This window comes from Falco naumanni, chromosome 8 (assembly GCF_017639655.2).
Source record: "Falco naumanni isolate bFalNau1 chromosome 8, bFalNau1.pat, whole genome shotgun sequence".
Lineage (NCBI taxonomy): Eukaryota > Metazoa > Chordata > Aves > Falconiformes > Falconidae > Falco > Falco naumanni.
In genome coordinates this window covers 46,722,044-46,742,682 of record NC_054061.1, presented here as the reverse complement: position 1 = coordinate 46,742,682, position 20,639 = coordinate 46,722,044, and the positions used below count along the sequence as shown (strand labels likewise).

Below are 20,639 nucleotides of genomic sequence, written 5' to 3'. Positions count from 1 at the left end.
AGGGGACGGGACGGTCCTGGCCAGGCGCCGGGGAGTGCGGCGGCACCTCCCGGCCGCTGCCCGCACCCCCCCTGCCTCGGCGACTCCCCTTCGGCTGCGTGTATCTGATTGTCAATTTTCTTTCAAAGTTTATTTTTATGAAAAACAAGAGGAAAAGCTCGGGCTTCGAAAGATGTCTAAAAAATTGATTTATGGTTACTATAAAGACAACAGTATAAATAACAAAGGAGGCAGCAGCTGCTGCGCGGATTGCCATGGAGACCCTAATGAAATTAGCACTATCAGAGGGTTTCTAATTTTTTTTTTTTGCGTTCTAAGCTTCTAATTCCTTTCCTATTTCAGATAGCCAGAGTGTAATTAAAAAAAAAATAATAAAATAGCCCACTGAAATAATAATATGTGCGACAGATACCCAGTCAATAAATATATGTTAACCTCACCGAGGTTTCCGTATGCAGGATTTGATCTGAAACAAGATGGCCAAGCGCCCCACTTTGTAGGTCACCTCCTCAAAGCGGCTGCACTTCCAGCCACCAAGGTGGCTTCACCCGGCCGAGCCTGCTGCCAGCCAAGCCACCGAGGCGCTCGAGTGGGGCCAGCCGGTTAGAAATAAATACTTTAAAAATACTTTCGATATTTTCTTTTAAAGTGTAACGGCTCTTTGTGTGATGCCACAGTTTGTTTTACTCTATTAATGACTCACGACTTGCTGTCTTACTTAACCCTTACATAAACTACAAACACCAGCCACTGTTACAACTGTTCAAGACTACTCTCTCAACTAGCTCAGACCGAATATACTAAATAGGTGAAATGTCAGTCACCACGGACCTGAATCGCTCTCTCGAAGTACTGGTGAAGAAACTCTACAAATACCCACATAAATACATTAAGACGAGGATAAATAATCAGTGATACAAAAATGTCTCGCTTAAAATAATAAATACATATCATTTAGTCCGATGCGATCCTTACGTTACGGAAGAATTCATAAATTAACTTCTCTGAAATAAGCTTACGCGCGGGTGAGTTCCCACCGCTCACGCCTGGTCTAACACACCTCAGCATGACGGCTGCTAACACTACAGCATCTCTAAGACTTACCTTCAAGTACATCATTACCAGCTTATCAGTCCCTCGGTTTGCAGTATATTGCACTGTCATGCTTAAAACAGCTCTAAGAGAAAGGCTCCTGCTCACGGACCTACTCGGGGCTGCGGAAGAAAGAGAGGAGCTGCTAGGGGAGACAAATCCACTAATACTGTTGGCACTCGAGAGCAAAGTAACACTGTCCCGTCAGAAAAAATGAGGTAATGGAGAGGGGAGCGGGCCCCGCCGGCCGCTGCCCCGCTACAGATGCGTGAGCTTGGGCGCCTCCTGCATCCGTCCCTGAGAGGTGTGGTGAGAGGACAGGTCCGTGTAGGTGGGGTGGGGATCGCAAGGTCCGTGGTGGTGGCCGCCGGGGATCTGGGCGGCGCAGCTGTAGTCCACGCTGGCGGAGGAGGGGTGCTGCAGGTGCCCCAGGTTGAACATGGGGCCCGAGGCCGGCATGGAGTCCACGAAGTTGCCCCCCACGTAGACGGGGCTGCCCTGCAGGCTGGGGTTGGCGAAGCCGCCGCCGCCGCTCTGCATGGGGTGGGGGTCGTACTCCGCGCCCGCGTAGCGCTTCTGCTGCGGCAGGCAGCTGCTCAGCGGCGCCGTGTAGGCGGCCAGCCCGTACATGCTCTGCTGGGATTTGGCGAAGGAGGTGGGCGAGGGCGCGTCGTAGCTGAGGCTGTTGACGCTGGGGAGCTGGCTGGAGTAGCCGACGTGGTTTGGGCCGCTCAGGGGGGGGCTGCGGTCTGGGGACTGTCCGACGGGGGAGTGCATGATGCCTTTGGCTTTCTGGTCCTTTTTATATTTCATCCGGCGGTTCTGGAACCAGATCTTGATCTGCCGCTCGGTCAAGTTGAGCAGGTTGGCCATCTCCACCCGGCGCGGCCGGCACAGGTAGCGGTTGAAGTGAAACTCCTTTTCCAGCTCCACCAGCTGCGCGCTGGTGTAGGCTGTGCGCACCCGCTTGGAGGCCGGCCCGGGGGGGGCTCTTGTCCTCGCAGCTCTCTCCTGCAGGGAAGAGGCACAAAGAGCCGTTGGTCCCCCCCGAAGGCCCCCCCCCCCCCGGGGTCCTCCGGAGCCCCGCCGCCCTCTCGCGCTCTGCCGGCACCCGGGGAGGGGAGCCAGGGGGCCCGGGGGCGGTGCTGCATCCGTCCCTGCCCGGCATACACCCACCACCACCCCGCAGCTGCCTCCCGCAGGGGCTCCCAGCGACCGCCCGTCCAGGCGGTGCCGGGACCCGTCGGGGCCGCGCCTGCCGCCGCTGGGCTGGCAGGGGGAGTGCGGCAGGACCCCCCAGCCTGCCCCACCTGCAGAGCCCGGCAGGGCGGGGACCCCCGAGCGGGGCGGAGAGGCGATGGCAGCGGGAGGAGCAGGGAACAAGGCGCAGGGCCATGGGACTCAGCCCGAGGGGTTCAGCCCGGCTCCCCGGACGGGCAATGGGCTGAGGCGGGGGTGTTGGGCTACCTGAGGGGGCGCAGGTGCTTTTCTGCTTGGAGTTCTGCCGGGACTCCTTCATCCAGGGGAATATCTGCTTGCTGAGAGTGGCGGTGGCCGAGCCTGAGGAGTTGGGGCCCCCCTTGGCTTTTTTCGGAGGGGGTGCGCTGGGAGGGGGATTGGGCGGGGAGGAGGGCGGCAGCGCCGAGGGCTGCTGCTCGCCGATGCCCGGGGGCTGGCTGCCCCCGGGCCCGCCCCCGGCCGTCCGCATGCAGCTGCCGCTCAGCTCGCTGCCCTTGTGGGCCGGGGCGCGGCCAGGCGCCGAGCCCTGGACGGAGCAGGCGGAGCCGGGGTACTCGCCGTCCAGGCCAGCCTGGCCGTAGGGCTGGTGGGCCGCGCCGTAGGGGTAGGCGTCGGCCTTGCTGTAGGTGTAGCCCCCGAAGAGCCCCGCGTTGTCGTAGTAGGCGGCTTTCTGCATCCTCCGCTCTGCGATCGCCGAGGCCCGCGGCCCCCGCTCAAATAACATTGACCGCCGCCCCGCGCTTCACGTCGTCGGCCCGGGCCACTCGCAGCCACCTGGGGAGGGGGACAACGGGGACACAAAAGAGACCTTCAGTGGGGGGCGCCGGCTGGGAGCGGCCGGGCCGGCCCCCAAGCACCCCAGCTACCTCCAGCCTCGGCTGGGCCGGTGGGCCCGGGGGCAGCGGGGAGGGAGCAGGGGCAGCGGAGAAGGAGCAGGGCACCAGGGAGAGACCGGAGGACAGCAGGGAGGGACCGGGAGTCATCAAGGAAGGAGCAGGGGACACCAGGGAAGGACCAGAGTTGCCAAGGAGGAAGCAAGGGACACCAGGGAAGGAACAGGGTCAGCCGGCAAGAGCCAGTGCAAACTGGGGCACACCAGGGAGAGAACAGGGCACAGGAGGGAAGGAGCCACCCAAGAGAAATACTGCTGGGGGGAGACGGGGGAAACACCACACTGGCGGGACTTCCTAGAGGCCACTTTTTAAGGGATGTTTTCTTGCTTTGTTTTGTCTTTGGACCGTTCCCGCACGGGTTTCGCTGGACCGGCCCCCGCGGCTGCAGGCAAGGGCTCTCAGAGCGCAATGCGGGGCCACGCTGGGTGGCGTCCCCAGGGACCACCGGCCCGTTCCGGCGGAGAGCCCCCTTGCCCGCCCGGCCGGCACGCGTGCGCACGGCCGCGCACGGCTGACATGATGGATTGAGCCCGGGCTGTGGCCTAGCAGAGGCAGAGAAACCCCGTCCCCTTTGTAAACCCGCCCTCCTTCTTTCCCCCGGATTCCTCCGGAGTTAAAATATAACCGGCGCCATTCACTCCCTTCACTTTGCACTATAAAGGAAGTCGCAGGTCAGCTCCCCTATTTTAATTCCGTGATGAATTAAATTCCCTCACCCAACGTTTCTCGTCCCCTTTCTTTTTCCCCAGTATAAAGAACCTGAGACACTGGAGATCGTTTTTAGGGATTTCTCTTCTTTTTCTAGCTGCAAACTTATGGCGCTCCCCTCCCTGCCCCCCTGGCCCCCCGACGGGGCTGCTCAGACCGAAAGCGCATAGTCCCCTTAGGGCAGATGTTTTGGGGAAGGGTGCTGTTACCTTTCCCTTTGCCGCTCCCGAAACTTCTCTGAGCTTGATGCAAGATAGAAACTGTTCTGCAATTTTGTTGCGGCTTTTCAATATTCCTTGTTCTTATTTTTCTTGTCGAATAAGGGCTTTCTACGACATTTTTAGTAAATTTGAAATTAACACGTACTTCACCTGGCAATGTAAGTCTGTAACTCAACGTATCTTAGGGGTTCGTTGTATTTCTTCAGGGTTTAAGCCTATTAACATACCAGAGAAGAGCAGCTAGAATTTTTTGAACAGTGTCCGATAATTACCATTCTCCAGCCTATACTGACAGAGTCCAGCCTATACTGCCAGAGTACTGCTTTCTCCCGCAGCAATTGGTACCGCCAAATACCACTGACCTGTTCTCTAAAATTCACCGGGAAACACGTCTGTTTAACTCAATAACCTCAGCGAGCTGCGATCCGCGGCCGCTCTCGGCCGTTTATCCCCAGTTACGAACTGCCGGGGTCCTTTTCTTCCCTGAACAAAAGCTTGGGATGATCTGCGAAGCTGACAGAAATGGGGAAAGAGCTATTTTCCTCTCCTGGAAAATCTGAGTTAAAAAAAAAAAATCTATGGAAATAGACGATGGCGATTCAGATGAGTTTTAACACGCTGTGATAATCTTGATGAGTCTTGAAAGAATTTCTGTGCAAAATAACTGTCTCTTTTTCCATTTCTGTCATCTACATTTTCGGGAGCGGTCTGGACTGAGGACTTTTGTTAGCACAACACCGCCTTAAGCGTAGGCTTTTATGTGCCTTGTGAAATATAGTTCCCAAAAGAATACGCAGAATCTTAAGAAAGAATATTGCTGTTAAGCTGTTAAAAGCCTTATTTCTTTTCTGAAATACCAACTGCTTGTGAACTCTGCTTGAACCTAAAAAGGAGGCTATGGGCCATAAATCACATGGACAATGCTCAACTGTTTGGTGGCTCATCTTTAGATCTTAAAAAGAGAGAGAGGGAGAGAAAGAGGGAGAGGGAGCAAGACAGGCCTTTCCAGGGTTTGATTTTGCCAGGAGTGCAAGGCCCGGGGTGATGTTTTTATAGGTGACACCAAAGCAGGGGCTCAACACTTGGTGATTTGGCCAGAAACAGCCTCCGAGGAGGGGGAGCAGGGGGGTGGGGTGAGGGGGAAGTGACATCCAAATGGTGAGGCCGAGCCGTGGGAGGTGGGCTTGGAGGCACCGAGGGTAGGAAGCCACAAAGTATCCATGTCTGTGTTTCAGATTTCCCTTCCTCCTCTCCAGAAAGTTTAACCTCATCTGAACTGTTAGGCATTGCACACCATAATGGGGCTTTTTGTCCCACCACTGGTTCCAGCGCTTTTGGAGGTTACCGACCCCCTCACGGTTCTGTCTGGGGGGGCAGCGGGAGCCTACGCTGCCACCGGCCCAGCGCTGCCAGTCGCTTTCCTCCCAACACGTTCATATTAAGCAGCTCTCTACTAAAACTTCCACTACACTTAATTCTGCTTAGGATCAATATCTAATATGATACCGAATAAATAAGAGGCGGTGAGAACGGCCAGTGGAGCGGTTATTAAAGCAGCCGGAGCTCTCAGGGTGCATATCAATGCACCTGTCATTGCGGTTTGTAACAAAATTTATGACTGCTAGCGCCGTGGCAGTAAACGCTCCGGCCAGGAATGAAAAGGAAAACACTTCCCAAGCCCCGGCACTTTCAGAAGTGCAAAGCAGCCGGCGCGTAGGAGGGAGCCCGGCAAAAGAATCCCCCGCTCGGGACGTTCCCCGGCCGCCGGCCCGCGGCAGCCCCGTATATAAGGAAAGCGCCGGAGCCGCCGGCGGACCTGGCTGCCGCTCCGGGCTGGGGCAGGGGAGCCGGGCCATGGGGAGCCTCTGCCCCGGGCGGGCAGCCGGCACCCACCGCTGTGGCTGCGCCTGAGCCGGGGGGTGTCTCGCCTCTGGGGGTGCTGAGAGAGGGCACTGGGGCCTCTCAAACCGGCTACGGAGCCCTCGCCAGAGCCACCGGCTGGGTCTAGGGTTTGGCTGCTCCCCGGCCGGGCTGGGCTTCCTCCGAGCACGGGCTGCTTCCAGCGGGGCTTTAATTACTTGGCGTGGCGGGCAGCGGCGCCCCGGGACCCTGCGGCGCCGGGCTCAGCCCCGCCGGCGCTCCCCGCTCCCCGCTCGGCGGGCCGGCAGCCGGGCCACGACGGCGCACCCTGCTAGGGGCCCATCGCGCCCGGGGAAGCGAGAGACGTGGATGGAAAAGGAAATTCAGAGAACTCACCACACTTATGTTTTTTCTTGATTTTTGACTTTAACTGTGTGGGTAGGATCTTCAGGTTCCTTTGGATAATCCGTGGGCACGGACCTGCAATAGAATTGAGAACTCTCAGCGGAAACTGCTTTGTTTTGGACTTTCTTCCTTACGACTTTGTTAATAAATGCACACCTCGTCCGCAGCCCCTCACCGTGTCTCTGCATCCGTGTCAGGTCTTTTACCAGACAAAGGGCAGACGTTTCTCTTCATTAGTAATAGCGCTTTTGAGAGTGGCGGGGAGCAAACAAACAAGCAAGATACACCGGCTGCGGATCGGACCCGGGCAGGACGGCCTGCGGCGGCCACTCCGTCGGGCCCCGCGCACCGGCCGCGGAGCTGCGCCCGCCTCCCCAGCGGCCGGGCCGGGCCGGGGCGCGGAGAAGCAGCGCATGGGGGGGACGGGCGCTTCATCGCCGGCCACACCCGCCGCACCCGCCGCCCGCGGAGCGCTCCGCGGAAAAGGAAATACCGCGGGTCTCTCTCCCTTCCTCCCCCAAGGCCCCGGTTAAGACAGAAAGACAAACGAAGAAACCCCAGCGCCGAAAATGCGCCGAAAATTTTCGCGGCTCGAAATGAGCGTTTTGCGTTTGGCTGTGTAACGTGTCGACTCAGGACTTCAACAACTTAAGAGTGCCAGAAAATCCCCCACAAAGGAGCCCAGGTCATTATAAAGACGATTTCTAGCCACCATAAGCCTTTGAAATGACCTTTGGCTCGTACAGCAATAACTCACCACTTAATGAACAACCAACGGAAGCGCCTCCAATAGCTCACAACACAACAGACCTTACAACTTTCCACCAAGTCTTCTCGCTCCTTACCCAAACCCAGTAGGATGCTACATTGCCCCTCCAAATCACCTTAATTTATGCTGGCAAACTGGAGTTAGGGAAGTGGAGCTTCATGATTACACATGATGCTCGCTCAGGTTCTTGGCCCAGGCCTGTCCCGGTAACGTCTTATATAATATATTCACGTGGGCGTACGTCAACTTTAAGTGCTTTTTTTTTTTTTTTTTTTTCAAGAGAGTTCATTAGAAAGAGCACACTTTACAGGGTGTATGAAAGCAGCATAAGTTGGGTTGCACCTTAGCCCTTGAGCGGAGAGATCATAACATTGCAAACCAAGTCATTGTTAGCTGCTGTTGATTACACGGTAAGTTTTCATTTTGTGCCTAATTAATTATCGACTTCTCATCCCTTTCCGAAGCGGCTCCTCAACCTTAGAAGCAATAGCCTTCCTGCTCTAGACACGCTTTACTTGGAGAGAGCTTGGCCAAATATCGAGATTTCCGCGGCCAGAGAGAGAGCCCCCAAAGTTTGCTCTGCGGAGAGAGAGGGGAGTAGGAGCACACCAGGGTTTTGCTCCGCTCTCAGCTCTGCTCCTGCAGAGCTGACCTCGGAGAAGTTGCCAGAGCTAAACCCAGGGAAATCTTTAGGATTATTCAGGCGTGGGCCCAATATAGGTATTATTGAAATTTTAGGTGAAGTTATAAGTGAGTGCTTCCATCGAGCCAAATGAAATGCTGCTCGCAGTAATTGGATTCAGCTGACTAACTTGGCAGGCCAGCAGCTTGGAGGCATAGAGCTAAGAAAAATGTTCACTGCTTTTAACTTCTGATCGAGCAGAGCAACACGAAACAGAAAGAAAAAAAAAAAACCACCCCAACTTTCTGCCCCTAGGCTCCCTGTCCTGTCTCCCACGGAGGACTCGCCCGGGTCGCTCGGGGCGGGCAGGGTCCGGGCAGCCCTACACCCGCTCCTGCTCGCCAGCACAAAACCGGGCTGCACGCGGGGGCTGTCGAACAAACATAATCGAGAGTTCAGCCGGGCCCCAGGCAGGCCACAGGCAGTGGAAACAGGCGCTCCTGGGAGAACCGGGCCAGTTGCAACAGCCCAAGAGGGAGCTGAGCCGCAAATGTATGCGGGGAGGCTGTGTGGCCGCTCCCAGCCCCCCAGGCCGCCCAGAGAGGCACCAGTTCCCCCCTCCCCAGGCATCTTCCCACCGTCTTATTGATCAAACCGCACAAATGCAGGGCAAGAAACTTCTCGGTAGCTAAACATCAAGCCGTGTGTTACTCAGCGTGTGTTAACTCGAAGGCATGAGCGTACCGGTAATATCCACACTAAAACAACTGGGGGAGGAAAACAACAGCCACTGAGGAACACAAATGCACGGCGAGGGGAAAAGGTTCAGGAAGGTACTTGGCAGGAATATTTAAGAGACCCTATGTAGGGGCTACATTACTGATGAACCTATTTTAAATCGTCCTTTACAAATCAACACGGCTACCCCCTGCCCGGCTATCCACGGCAACGCGTTAACGTGATGCTCAATCTTAGTCTGGCAATGGGAGCATCCAGCAAAGTTGTCTCTCCCTCCTTTCTTTGCTTATTTTCAATTCCCTTCCTGAAACCACCGAATATCGGGGAAAGGGTAGGGGTAAACGTCTTCCCCTAGCCTTTGGGAGGGAGTCCGCTTTTTATTTAAAGAGCATAATAAAAAGAAGATACAGCTTAAAACGTTCAAGGAGGTGAAGACCACTCCATGCATTTGCAGCCGTTATGGACAGAGATTGCAAACAAATTCCAGACAGTCTCTGAGTAAAGGCGATAATGCAGCCCCTGTGGTTAAAGGTCCCATTTTGTCATGCAGTTGCTTACCTGTGTATCAATTTATCATAAACCTGGGCTCCTCACTTTTCAGCATCTGTGCTTGCAGTTCTTAGAATATATCCTTCACCCTTTGTCTGCAGACAATACTCTCCTAAACCTGATCTTGCGGTTTTACAGACATTTCCATACACCAGAATTCCCGATAGAACGCAAAGAGGCTCAAACTCAACTACCAATAAAAGAGAGCGAGTGGAAATCGGAATTTGTTGGGCTTAGGAAAAAAAAAAAAAAAAGAAAAAAAAAATCAACACAACCCTTTAGCCATCAGCCTCCTGGAACCAAAGGCAGCAATTGGCCGGCTCGTGTTCTGTTTTGGTTCTAAATCGTGCGGCCATTGATGAATTTTGGGGGCAAGCGGGAGAAACCCCTTTATAATCAGAAATATAGCCACTGCCTTAAAATACAGGCATATTCGCCCACGTGATCGCAGGAGCAGCTCGCCGGGGCCGAGGCTGGCGCGCTCCCCGCGGCCGCCCGCGCCCCCGCGCAGCGGGGCTGCCGCACCGGGCCCGGTGGGGCGGGCCGCCCCCCGCCCCGTGCCCCGGCCCCGGCCCGGCCCGCCCGGCCGCACTGCCGAGCCCTCTCTCCTCCCGCGGAGCTCCGCACCGCGCCGCTCCGCTCCGCACTTACGCGCCCTGCGGGCCGGCGCAGCCGGGGAAAAGGTGAATTCCGCGGGATGATCCCAGGGCGCAGAAATTCCCGGCGGAGAAAGAGGAGGTATTTGGGACCGGCTGCCGCCGAGAGCCTGCGCCGGGGGCAGCTCCGCAGGAGCGCTGCTCTGGCCGAAAGGCGCTCGCTGGCTTGCGCGAATTTTTGTTTTCTCCTGCTCTGTACCGGGAAGATGCGGGGCAGGGGGGGACTACCCCTGTCTGGAGGCTAAACAAGCGTTGGGGAGAAAAAAAACCCTCATGACATTTGTGCGTGTGTGTGTCTGCCCTGAGCCTGCCTCCCCTCTCTTGTGTGTATGAAGAGACATAGAGCAAACCCGATGTATATCCGTCATGAGTGCCCACAAAGCTCCCCAACAGTTCCAGTTGGAGGGGGGGGGAATTTATATTAGCTCCTCTGTTTGATTTTTCTAACATATCTGTAGCTATAAATACACCACACCTAATCTAACATCTGCTATGATTTCATTACCATCCAAAGCATGGGGAGGTGACAGTAACGTATTACCTTACAATACTAACCGTAAGTGCATTGTAACATTTATCTAAATTACATTGCTTTTCCTGACTTTGCAAACCAGTTATAAAAAGATTGGAGTCCAGTGATGGAAACATAAGTTCAATGTAAATTATTGTGTACGGCTTCGGATTTATAATCCTATATTTCTTCGAAATGATGCACTTAAATCTCGCCTCAAGTAAGAGGTAATGGTTCTTTATATCCTTTTTCGTCAGCCATATATTTCGGCGTCTGGGTAGTTTTGCAGAGCCCCCGCGCTCGCGTGTCTGTGTGTACATACAGCAACCCCTACACGCACAGCGTGTTCTGCATACTTGTGTACATACACACAAAGCCGAACATAATTCTGGCCGCTGTTTAGACATTTTGGATGACGGAGAGGTCTTTCGCTTCCTACACAAAAGTGCGAGGGAAAAGCTGGCCACCGGTCGAGCAAAGAACACGAAGAAGATTCAGAAGAATATGCCTTTTTGGAGGGCAGCTCAGAACCCCCTGGAAAAAGCCCCACAGCCCTGGAGTGTCTTTTCAGAGTCTAGGGCTTAAAGAAAAGAAAGGCACTGCTTAATGCGAAAATGGAGGGCGGCTGAAAGAAAGGAGCACCTTTGCCACCGTCACCAGAATTAAGACATCGTAAAGGGGACTGAAAAAGTATTAAGGAAATGTTAATCCTTTCGCTGGTGGGACTCCAGCTTTGCGCGAATTTGTCTCCAGTAAAGGATCTAAGACTTCTTCAATCGGAGCATATGTTCATAGAGCAATAAAACAGAAAGATTTACAGTCTCCTCCCGCCCCCCAGCAGCCTCGCACCCTTTCAGGAATTACTTATGATGATTTATAACAACAACTCCGGCAATTGTCAAACTGATAAAATAGCCCGGGCTATATGCGGGAATAAACGCTCTTATGAAAGGGCTGCGATTTATGTTCGGGTCCATTTTATTGCCTGTCTTGGTGGAGTTTGGTTTCTTTCCCGGACCAACAGGATAATATAAAACTTCATTGATAAAAACGTAGGAGTTCTCGTGAAGTAGCAAATCTGTTCCTTAGTCACTACCAAAGCACATAAACATTTGTCATCTTTGAATAATTGAATTAATGTGTTATTGTTTGAATGTATAATTCATAACATAGGAAACTTTGTCTCTGTCCTGCCACCGAAACGGAAGTAATAAAAAGCTACAATCTAGGGGTTTTTAGAAATTACTCCAGCAAGGGATAATAAAGAATATCCTGTTTGCAGAAAGTATTTCCAGCTGACCCTGGGATTTCACAGAGGAATCTCAGCCTCATTGTCCATATTCTATAGGGTTTATAGAGAGTGGCTTTCTATAAAAATATAAATCCGATTTCCTTCTGGTCCGGGCTATTGATCGGGGGCTTGAAAGGCGGCGTGCCCGCTTCGGGAGCTGAGTGCACCCGGGCTCCTCCGCAGCCCCGGGACGGGCGGCGGGCTCGGGCGGGGACGGGCGGCGGGCAGGGCAGGAGCGGACGGCGGGCAGGGCAGGAGCGGGCAGGGCAGGAGCGGACGGCGGGCAGGGCAGGAGCGGGCGGCGGGCAGGAGCGGGCGGCGGGCAGGGCAGGAGCGGGCGGCGGGCAGGGCAGGAGCGGGCGGCGGGCAGGGCGCCCGGGGCAGCGGGGCCGGGGCCGGCCGGCCTTTGTGCGAGCGGCGGGGGGAAGGCGCGCTCGGCGCAGGTCCGGCCTCGCTGCAGCCCCCCTGTCAAAGGCACACGGCAGAATTTACGACCCCGCTGGCAGAGGGGCCGAGGGCCTTTCCCCGCCGGTGGGGGCCGGGCAGCGGCTCGCCTGGCAGCCGCTTTGTTCCTTCCGCGCCGCTCCGCGCCTGCCCGCGCAGGCGGCCGCGGCCAGCGCCGCCGCCCCGGGAGGCGGTCAGCCTGCCTCCTCCGCGCCGCTCCGCGGTGCCTCCGCGCCGCTCCGTGATCGCCCTCTTCCCCCCACTCCCTGGGAAGCAAAGGTCACCGCTTGCGCCCGGTCCGGTTCCCGGCCGCTGCCGAGCTGGAAACCAGGAAGCAGCGTGCCCTATTTGTCAAGCGTTTGACAGCTGAGTTCATTAAGGCTTAAATAAGAAGGAATAAAAGTAAAAAATATTTACGTACCGGGCGCTTCTTTTTCGGCAGCTACCAAAGAGCTAGGTGTGCAGAGAGAGGGACTGCACCCTTTGTATATTATATTCTTGGGATCTCTTCAGTTTTCAAGTCTGATAGAGTCCTTTGCTTGGCAGATTAATGACGACTCCGTGTTTCTTAAGGGACGTGCTGAATTAATTATTTCGCAAATCACGTGGTCAGGACTTGTAGAAATCTATTCTTATCATCTTCCTTGCACTTTGAAATTCTGCCTGTTATGACTGTTCCTAGCAAGATTATTTTGGTCTCTAGGCTTGGAGGGAGACGGGAGAGGGGGGAAAAAAAAAAAAAAGGAAAAGAATCAGGGGAAAGGGCTAACAAACATGGCCGTTGGAAGCGGTGTGGCTCTGCACCGAGAGGTCCCTATTTACTGTACTGTACAGTGAGTGGGGTTTGCTATTGACTCTGCCTTTCCTCTTCATTCTTACCTTAACGACTAGTGGTGATATAATATACAGAACTGTATTGATGTATCGGGAGTAACAGGAGGAGCCATTAAACAGAAGCGAGAGAAAGTATAATCACAAAATGTGCCTCGATGTTTAAACTTAGCCAGTGTGTGCTTAGAAATGCACGCTCCCCCTCCCTCTGCGCGCTCCAGGCAGTAAGGGCACATGCCTCCTTCTGTGCACCACGCTCCTTTCCCGGGCTGAGCAAGGGACTGTCTTTTTGGACTCGTGCCTTGACCATGCTCCAGGAGAGGACAAGTCCTCGGTGACAAATACTTATGACAAAAACAGTGCAGTCGACTTCTCCTGGCCGGAGGTATGTGTTATTGTCTGAGGTGCTTATGCAGGGGAGAAAAAGCTGATGTTTGCCTTAGGTGCATGGGAAAGTTTAAACTCTCCAAGTTTTGTGTTCTCTTGTCATCTTTCGCTTGTATTGGTGAAAAAAGTGAAGCTTACTGTCCGGAAAAGCTACTCACTGCATTTCAATTTCAAATTTCCATTTCTTTTTTGAATAGATTCCTTCCAGGACTCACCCATCTAAAAGGCACACATCTGTGTGGGGATCGAGGTGACTTCAGGTGTGGTTCCTTGCCTCCTACCACACATGCATAAATCCGGGAGTCATTCTAGGAGGGCTTGTTAAATGCAAAGCAGTAGCAAATGGATGACAGGCACTTTTAACTGCAGCCTAAATGTAAATATAGACTCCAGCTTGGCCTAGAGTCACACCATTATGGCTGGGGCAATCATCAAACCTGTTCAAAGGGACATTTGGAAGGATGCTATGCAGTCACTCATCTTTTAACACTATAATGATGGGAGGGACAGCATTTTCACAGGAGAGAGACCCACCTTGTAAGGACTGTTTGTTCAAGGTACAAACCAGAATCTATTTCTCTACACCTTTTATTATTTCAAATGTATATGGAGGGCTTACATCAAAACTACAGGCGACAATTAGTATAAATAACACTTTAATCAATGGCAGCAAAACATTGGCAAGGTCTATAAAAAGCATCACACTTTAACAGAGATGGGGGTATTGCTGGACAATGTGACTATTCAACAAAGGCTCCAATGCACAACATTTCACCCATGATAAACAAAAATCACCAACTTTGCTTCCTCCACAAAATAGTTCTGGAAGAAGGTTAAAAAACAACAAAATGTAAATCTCAGGTTTGCTTTGCACGGGAGATACTGACCAGTGGGTGCTGCTGGTCGTTATTACAGACATTCCTGACCCTTCAGAGCACTGGCAGCTGGAAACTATTTCTTTTGGTACTTTCTGCCTCCTGTTCACTTATTCTGCAAGCTTACAAGGCAATTACAACTAAACAAACTTACAGTGCCCCAGCTTCTCTCAAAAGGGACTTGCAAACAGGGTTGTAAGAGCTGTGCCTGCTGAACCCAACACTCGTCCTGGAGATATTAACATTTCAAAAGACAACGAGACAAATTCTGCTGGAAGCTACATCCCTGTTTGACTTCAGTGGATGGGGGAAGGAAATCTGGGAGCAGAATTTGGTCCTTTAACTCCGGGAGCCAACTCGGTTGATAAGAAGCACAAAGCAAGGATTTGCTTATCCAAGGCCATTATTTTCCAGAACTGTACCACAGATGCCAAAGTTGGTAGCTCTTTCTCGAACAACACTTTTGCCCTGCTCCCAGCCAACTTATCACAGACTCTAAGTAAACAGCGGGGGTCCAGGAGGGGGGGTTTCAAGAAGAGCAGCCACAGAGGTTTTTCTCCCCCTCACCCCACCCCAGATTCGTATGAAGAGCAAAGGGAGGGCTTTGGACAACTCTGGAGGCCGCTGCCACAGGAACGGGGTGCAACAAAACTTGAAAACTTGTCTCAGGAATTCCCTCCTCAAGCGCTGCTGCTAGCGGCTCTCCATGCCAGAGAAAGGGAAGGGTAGTTTGGGTCCAAAAGGTTAAGGGTTTAGAGGTCACTCTTCCCGGCTGAAATACAACTAATCGAATAGAAAATTTGTCCTCTGGGTGAACCTGTTCCTGCAATTTAGCCGAACTTCAGTAAAATACCTTTTCAGCTTCTCAACGTGAAGGCGTCAGAAAGAAGACGTCTTTACTATGTATGAACTCGGTGCTTTTTGTCATAGAAACAATGATGCGAATAATGCAGGAATATCCATCTTTAATATCACGACGTGGAGATATTCAAGTATTGCCGTGTGCAAGTCTGAGAACTGGGCTAACCCTAAGGAAGAACAAAGAGTTTTCTCCAGGCTCTAAAACAAAAGACCAAGTCTTAAAGACACTTTGCAGACTTCTAGGGATGAGAAAAGGGCAGAAATTAACCGCTGGCCACAGTTAATGCTGCCGAATACACCCCTGTTGAAAAGCTCGCCTTTTATTTTCGAATTAATTCAAGCCCATTTTGGACAGTGTTTTCCCGAGCGAGCCCAGAAAGCAGTGAGTCCTCGGTGGGAAGCACCCAGCCTGGAGATGGGCACGTCAACTCACCCCCTGCTCTTTCCACTTTCCTTCAGCGTTTGCTCTGGGTTTCCTTCTTTGCCTCTTTTCTCTTTAATAAAGGGATCACCTCGTTACAATTTCAATTATATGGTCCCTCTCCCATCCTGCCCTGAGGGTACAGGAGATAAAGGCTGAGCTTTAATATCTCATGAGCAGAGATTTAAGTGGCTGAAGGAGCTGGTTTGGCTGGGTTTGGTAGTTACAGCTCACTAAAACTTTGGCACGATGCAGCCAGCAGCCAGGGACAAACCCATGGATATTAGACCAGCTCTGCTCCCATCCAAGCCTTTCCCCTTTCCCTGAAAGCAACTTGCTGAGATTTCCAGCCATCAGAGTCATGTGTCGTGGCTTGCTCAAAAACAATCACTGTTCTTAAAAAAAACCAAAACCAAATACAAAAAAACCACCAACAAACAAACCACAAAACAACAACACACAACAGACCAAAACAACCCCAAAAACAAAACAAAGCAGCAACCCACATAGCCTATCTTTCTCTCGGGCAGAAAAGAAATTTAAAATCTGATTGAAAGAATGTATTCAGCTTTCAGCTTTGAATGGCTCAGATTATATCAGAAATCACACTAATTTTTCACTCGGGAGTTTTCTTTTTATTTTTTTGTTGTAGGGGTTGGCTTTTGTGGTCCTTTCCCGCCCCCCCCCCCCCTTTTTTTTTCTACATTTTTAAATGAGGTATTGATGGTTTAAAGCACAGCGCTGAGCAGAGCAGACTTGGGAAACAGATTTCAAGCCTGTTAGCCCTGGATGGCACACGGTAAGGAGTAGGGACGCCTTTCCTATTCACAAATAAGGAAAATCAAAAAAAGGGACAAGAAAGTTGTGTACGTCCAAGACAAGTAAACAATTATACATGTGTTCATGGGACTGGGAAGGAGAAATACTGTATTTCAGCTCCCCTTCTCCATTTTTGGTTTGACTATTTTGTTTTTTTATCTTTACTCTTCTACATAACAAATAAATAAATACGCTAACACTATCAGTACATAAAATAACCCGTTTTGACTTAATTTCTATGCACACCTTCTGAGACGTTATAGAAATGAGCAAGTATTTTCATTACACCAAGAAAGGTAAGCAGCACAAAAAGTTCACAATTACTAGTCTTTATGTTCAAATAAAAGACTATGCTACAAATTTCCTGTCCTCAACTTGCCCAAATGCATCCTCCTCCCGAAACTGCATGGGATAAAAAGACAATTAAAAGTAAAAATCCAAGAATAAAGCATCAAACCTCCACTTTCGAATTCAAAACTGCAACACAGGACAGTGTCATTTTCAATGATTTATTACTTTTTATGGACAGAAGGTCTCGTTTAATATTTTCCCAATTCCCACTGCCTGCATGATGTTTCCTTTTCTTTTTTCCTCCTTTCTTTTCCCCCTTTTTTTATTTTTCCTTTTTTAGGTTGTGCTAGCAGAGGCAAATAAAATAAAAGTCCAGAGTAGCGTCATTTTGTCTCCTTTGTACAACAGTACCTTAAAGAAAGATGACAGTTTCTCGAGTCCTTAGCTGCTACATGCAGGTTCTGCTTGGGCAGTGTCAGTTATGTACAGTACTGGTCAGAAGCAAAGGATGAAATGGAAAATTTCACCTCTTCTACAAAGTTGTCAAGTCAGTCTGATGGTCCTTGGAACCAGTCTGTAAATGGGGGTTTGAACCAGAGGCAGAAGACCTGCCCTTCGTGTTGGGCAGTTTGTGATCTTTTTTCCACTTCATTCTTCTGTTCTGAAACCAGATCTTGATCTGGCGCTCAGAGAGACACAAAGTGTGGGCTATCTCGATACGGCGGCGCCTGGTCAGGTACCTGTTAAAATGAAATTCTTTTTCCAGTTCTAGGACTTGCTGTCTGGTGTAAGCTGTGCGGGAGCGTTTAGGTTCCCCTCCGTTGTAATTGGGATTCACTGGGAAAAAAATACGGAGAACTTTACAAAGCTAATCTTGACTTGCCGGTTCGACTTTACAAAAGAAAACCTTACGAGCTGCGAGCATGTGGCCGGGCTGGATTCGTCCCAGTCGCTTACAATGAACGGGCTGCTCTCCCCCTCATTTAAGGCAGGCGCTGCAGGCACACGCAGCTAGGTAGGCTGTGAGCCTCTAGCAGGCTCCTAAAATGGAGTTTTCCCCTGCACGGCAAAGCCCCGCATGGCCAACGGCCTATTTCCTCAGCAATAAAAATTTATGACGAGTGTAATTGGCTACCTCGGCTTAAAAAGCTCGTCCACGAGCCTGGCAGGGACTCGGGCGAGCGTCGCTGAGGACGATCGGAAGCAGGGGAGAAGAGCAAAGTAAGAAGAGGATCCTTACCCGAGTTAACATGGACTTTCTTCATCCAGGGATAAACTACTGCTGGCTGCTTAACTGCTGACCCGTTTGGGGCTTTGAGGGCCGGCTGCTGGCTGCAGGCTCGCGAGTTGGGCATTGGAGGCGGTGGACAATGCTCTGCTTGGCCGGGGAAGTGGCTCGCTGGGCCGGATTGCTCCTGTCCATGACCCCGCGGCTGCACGGCAGAGCCTTGGGCATTGCTACAGCTAAAGGGCTGCTCGCTGTAGTTTGACCGTGGGTAGAGACCCTGGTGCTGGAAATCAGAGCCCTGCGAGTCACTGTAGTACTCGGCCCCCTGCTCGCCTAGGTAGCTATTCTGCAAATATTCCTCGCAAGGAGGAAATTTGGGATCCACATACTTAGAGTTCACCATATACGAACTCATGGCCATTAATTTCTGAAGGTAGAATATACTAATTTTTCTCGTGTTGTCTTTTTTTCCCCTGCCATAGAGCCCTCCTACTTGCTGTCAACTGAATAAAGTTAGGCGGGCATGTGACCGGCCCGGCCAATGGGGAGGCGGGAGCCGATCACCGGATTTCTCCGCAGCTCAGCATTTCCACCGATTTCGCTCAATAATATCCCTGTAACCGAATGACCCCCCTCCCCGGCGGGTCGCACCCCCCAAACCAGGTACCGGAGGTGCAGTGATGCTCCTCGGGCGGCGGCCGCCTCCCCGGCCCGCAGGTAGGGCCAGCCTTTTGTCTGAGCCGGCTGCCCTCGCCCCCGGCGGATGGTGCCCCGCCGCCTGATTCACCAGCCGCGATCGCCACCGGGGTTTGTTACCTCGCTTGAAATAAAATATCGAAAGAAATATACGGAGCGAGGAGCTGAAGTGGGGTTAAAAGGGAGGAAGCTGATAAGGAGGCGAGGAAAAGAAAAGCCATCAAAGAAGGGGGTAATATCATGTACAATAGATCTGTCCTGTCTTTGTCTCGCAGAGGTCATCCAAAAGTTACCAGAATTTAGTTCTGCTGAATAAAATTAGGCAATCAGTAACTTCTCATTCACTTTCAAGCCTCAATATATACGTGTGCATACGTACGCCCGCACAGATGCAAACGCACACGTATATACATAAATCTGTGCACGCACGTGTGTAAAATCATACAGATGGCAAGAAGCCGTTCACTTTTAACCACTAAAGTTCAATCAATTGAACTGGAGACGCCATTTAATTAGGTTAAAAATATCACGGGTTTAATGAGATAAATTCGGTCTTCATTCATCAATATCATTCCTGGAGCACAAGTAAATACATTCCAGTGAGACGAATGCTGGTTTTGCTGCTGTCGTAAATATTTTGATGCGATCTGGACCCTTGACAGGAAAATTTTGCTAACGTCTGACATATCTAGCTAATTTATGAGTATCTTTTTAAAGATTCATTCACTGATCGGTAGGTAATTTTTTTTTCCAGAAAATTTGCAACTTCTGGTGAGATTAACTGTTTAAATTCACAGTCTGTCAGTGACAGTTAGGACTGAACGATAACTGACATTTTAAGAGACGTCCTAAACCTTAGCAAATAGGAGCGAGGCAGCAAAACTTTTATAAATTCTGAGTGTTCAGCACGCACATGCCTTTTGATTCCGCCAGTATTTAAACTTCTAACCATTTGCAGAAAGGTGAAGTTTTTGCATCGACCATATATTCCCCTAGAATCGAATCTGTGACTATATGAATATCACACAAATTCGGTTCTACAGGGTATATATAGACAACGTAATAACATTCTGTTTTCATCTACAATATAGCAGGTCTTTGCAATTCTCTTAGTCTTTACTGTCTTCTGAGGAATGCAAACTATTCTGCTGGGACTCAGTTCTGAAATACGGATTTGCAGGACGGTGGGATTTCAGAAAAGATTCACGCTTGTTATTATTGCTGTAATAGAGCTATAAGATTCTGCACCAATTTATAGCGACGAATTTCGCCTACCAAATTCTCAGAAAGACCTGCTGTTCACTTTAAATGCTCTGCCATTTACGTCCTCGCTACGGAAAACGGACGTTACCGATCAAATTGCGCTATTTAGAATAATAATGGTTAAAATAATCTAGAAAATAGTCTTTATTTAGGCTAGCAGGAATCTGAAGAGATTCTCCATAATTAGAAATACACACACACCCCCAAATAAAAAAAAAAAAAAAGAATAAAAAAAAAAATCGAAACAGAAGTAAAACAGCCTACAACAGAAACAGCGATTGGTGAAAAAGAGGAGATTAGAGGCTGGAGTTAGTTGCTCTCGGGCAGGGGAGAGTTTCCAAATTTACCTTCATCCCATTATGCTGGTCTAGCTATTATCCCCGCGAGCTGCCTGCGAGCCGCAGCCTCGCACCCTCCCAGGTTCTCCCCGCCGTAGCGTTTATGGTGAAGGGCAGGGCGAGAGGTCAGCCGAAATCATTTACAAACATATCACAAAGTTTCATTATTTTTACTTTGTCGACAGCGGCACACAGGAGTACAAAAGTTCATGAATTGTGTCTGACCCAGCTCCTCACTGCTGTCCTGCGGTCAACCTCTTCTGCTTCCACTATTTAAAACAGGCACCATAAGGACAAATAATGGTGCGGGTGTGATACATCCAGCCACTGCGGAGGGCAGATTTGGGGGTGTTGCGTTTATCCGAGCGATGTGTACCGGTTTGTTTGCCTGGCTCCAACTCCCAGCTGCCTGATCTGGGGGATGCTGGTTTTAAACATCTGCTTTCTTACCACTGCGGTGGTGTCTTCTTCACAGCAAGTGCAATTCGAAACGATTTTGTGTCCCTAATCTGCTACCCCCACCCCCCCCGGATTATTTAAATCTCCACCCAACTGTTTTAAGCGGCTAGCCCCGCTTTCTCCTCCTTTCTTTGAGAGGAGGGAGGTGATACCTCCCCCCGGAGGGGGGTAT

General features: G+C 51.2%; 2 protein-coding genes across 2 annotated transcripts; both read right to left on the bottom strand.

The window, feature by feature from the left end:
- Positions 1-3,093, bottom strand: HOXD3 (homeobox D3). Its single transcript, XM_040605186.1, is given in 3 exon segments — positions 1-2,074; positions 2,076-2,103; positions 2,560-3,093. Coding segments are annotated over 3 exon segments (1,248 nt in total). The 5' UTR covers positions 3,056-3,093; the 3' UTR covers positions 1-1,350.
- Positions 3,094-16,993: 13,900 nt separating this feature from the next.
- HOXD4 (homeobox D4) lies at positions 16,994-18,306 on the bottom strand. Its single transcript, XM_040605187.1, has 2 exons — positions 17,724-18,306; positions 16,994-17,320 (listed from the first exon to the last, which is right to left on the bottom strand). The coding sequence occupies exons 1-2, from the start codon at positions 18,130-18,132 to the stop codon at positions 17,016-17,018; spliced, it is 714 nt and encodes a 237-aa protein (XP_040461121.1). The 5' UTR covers positions 18,133-18,306; the 3' UTR covers positions 16,994-17,015.
- Positions 18,307-20,639: the final 2,333 nt, after the last annotated feature.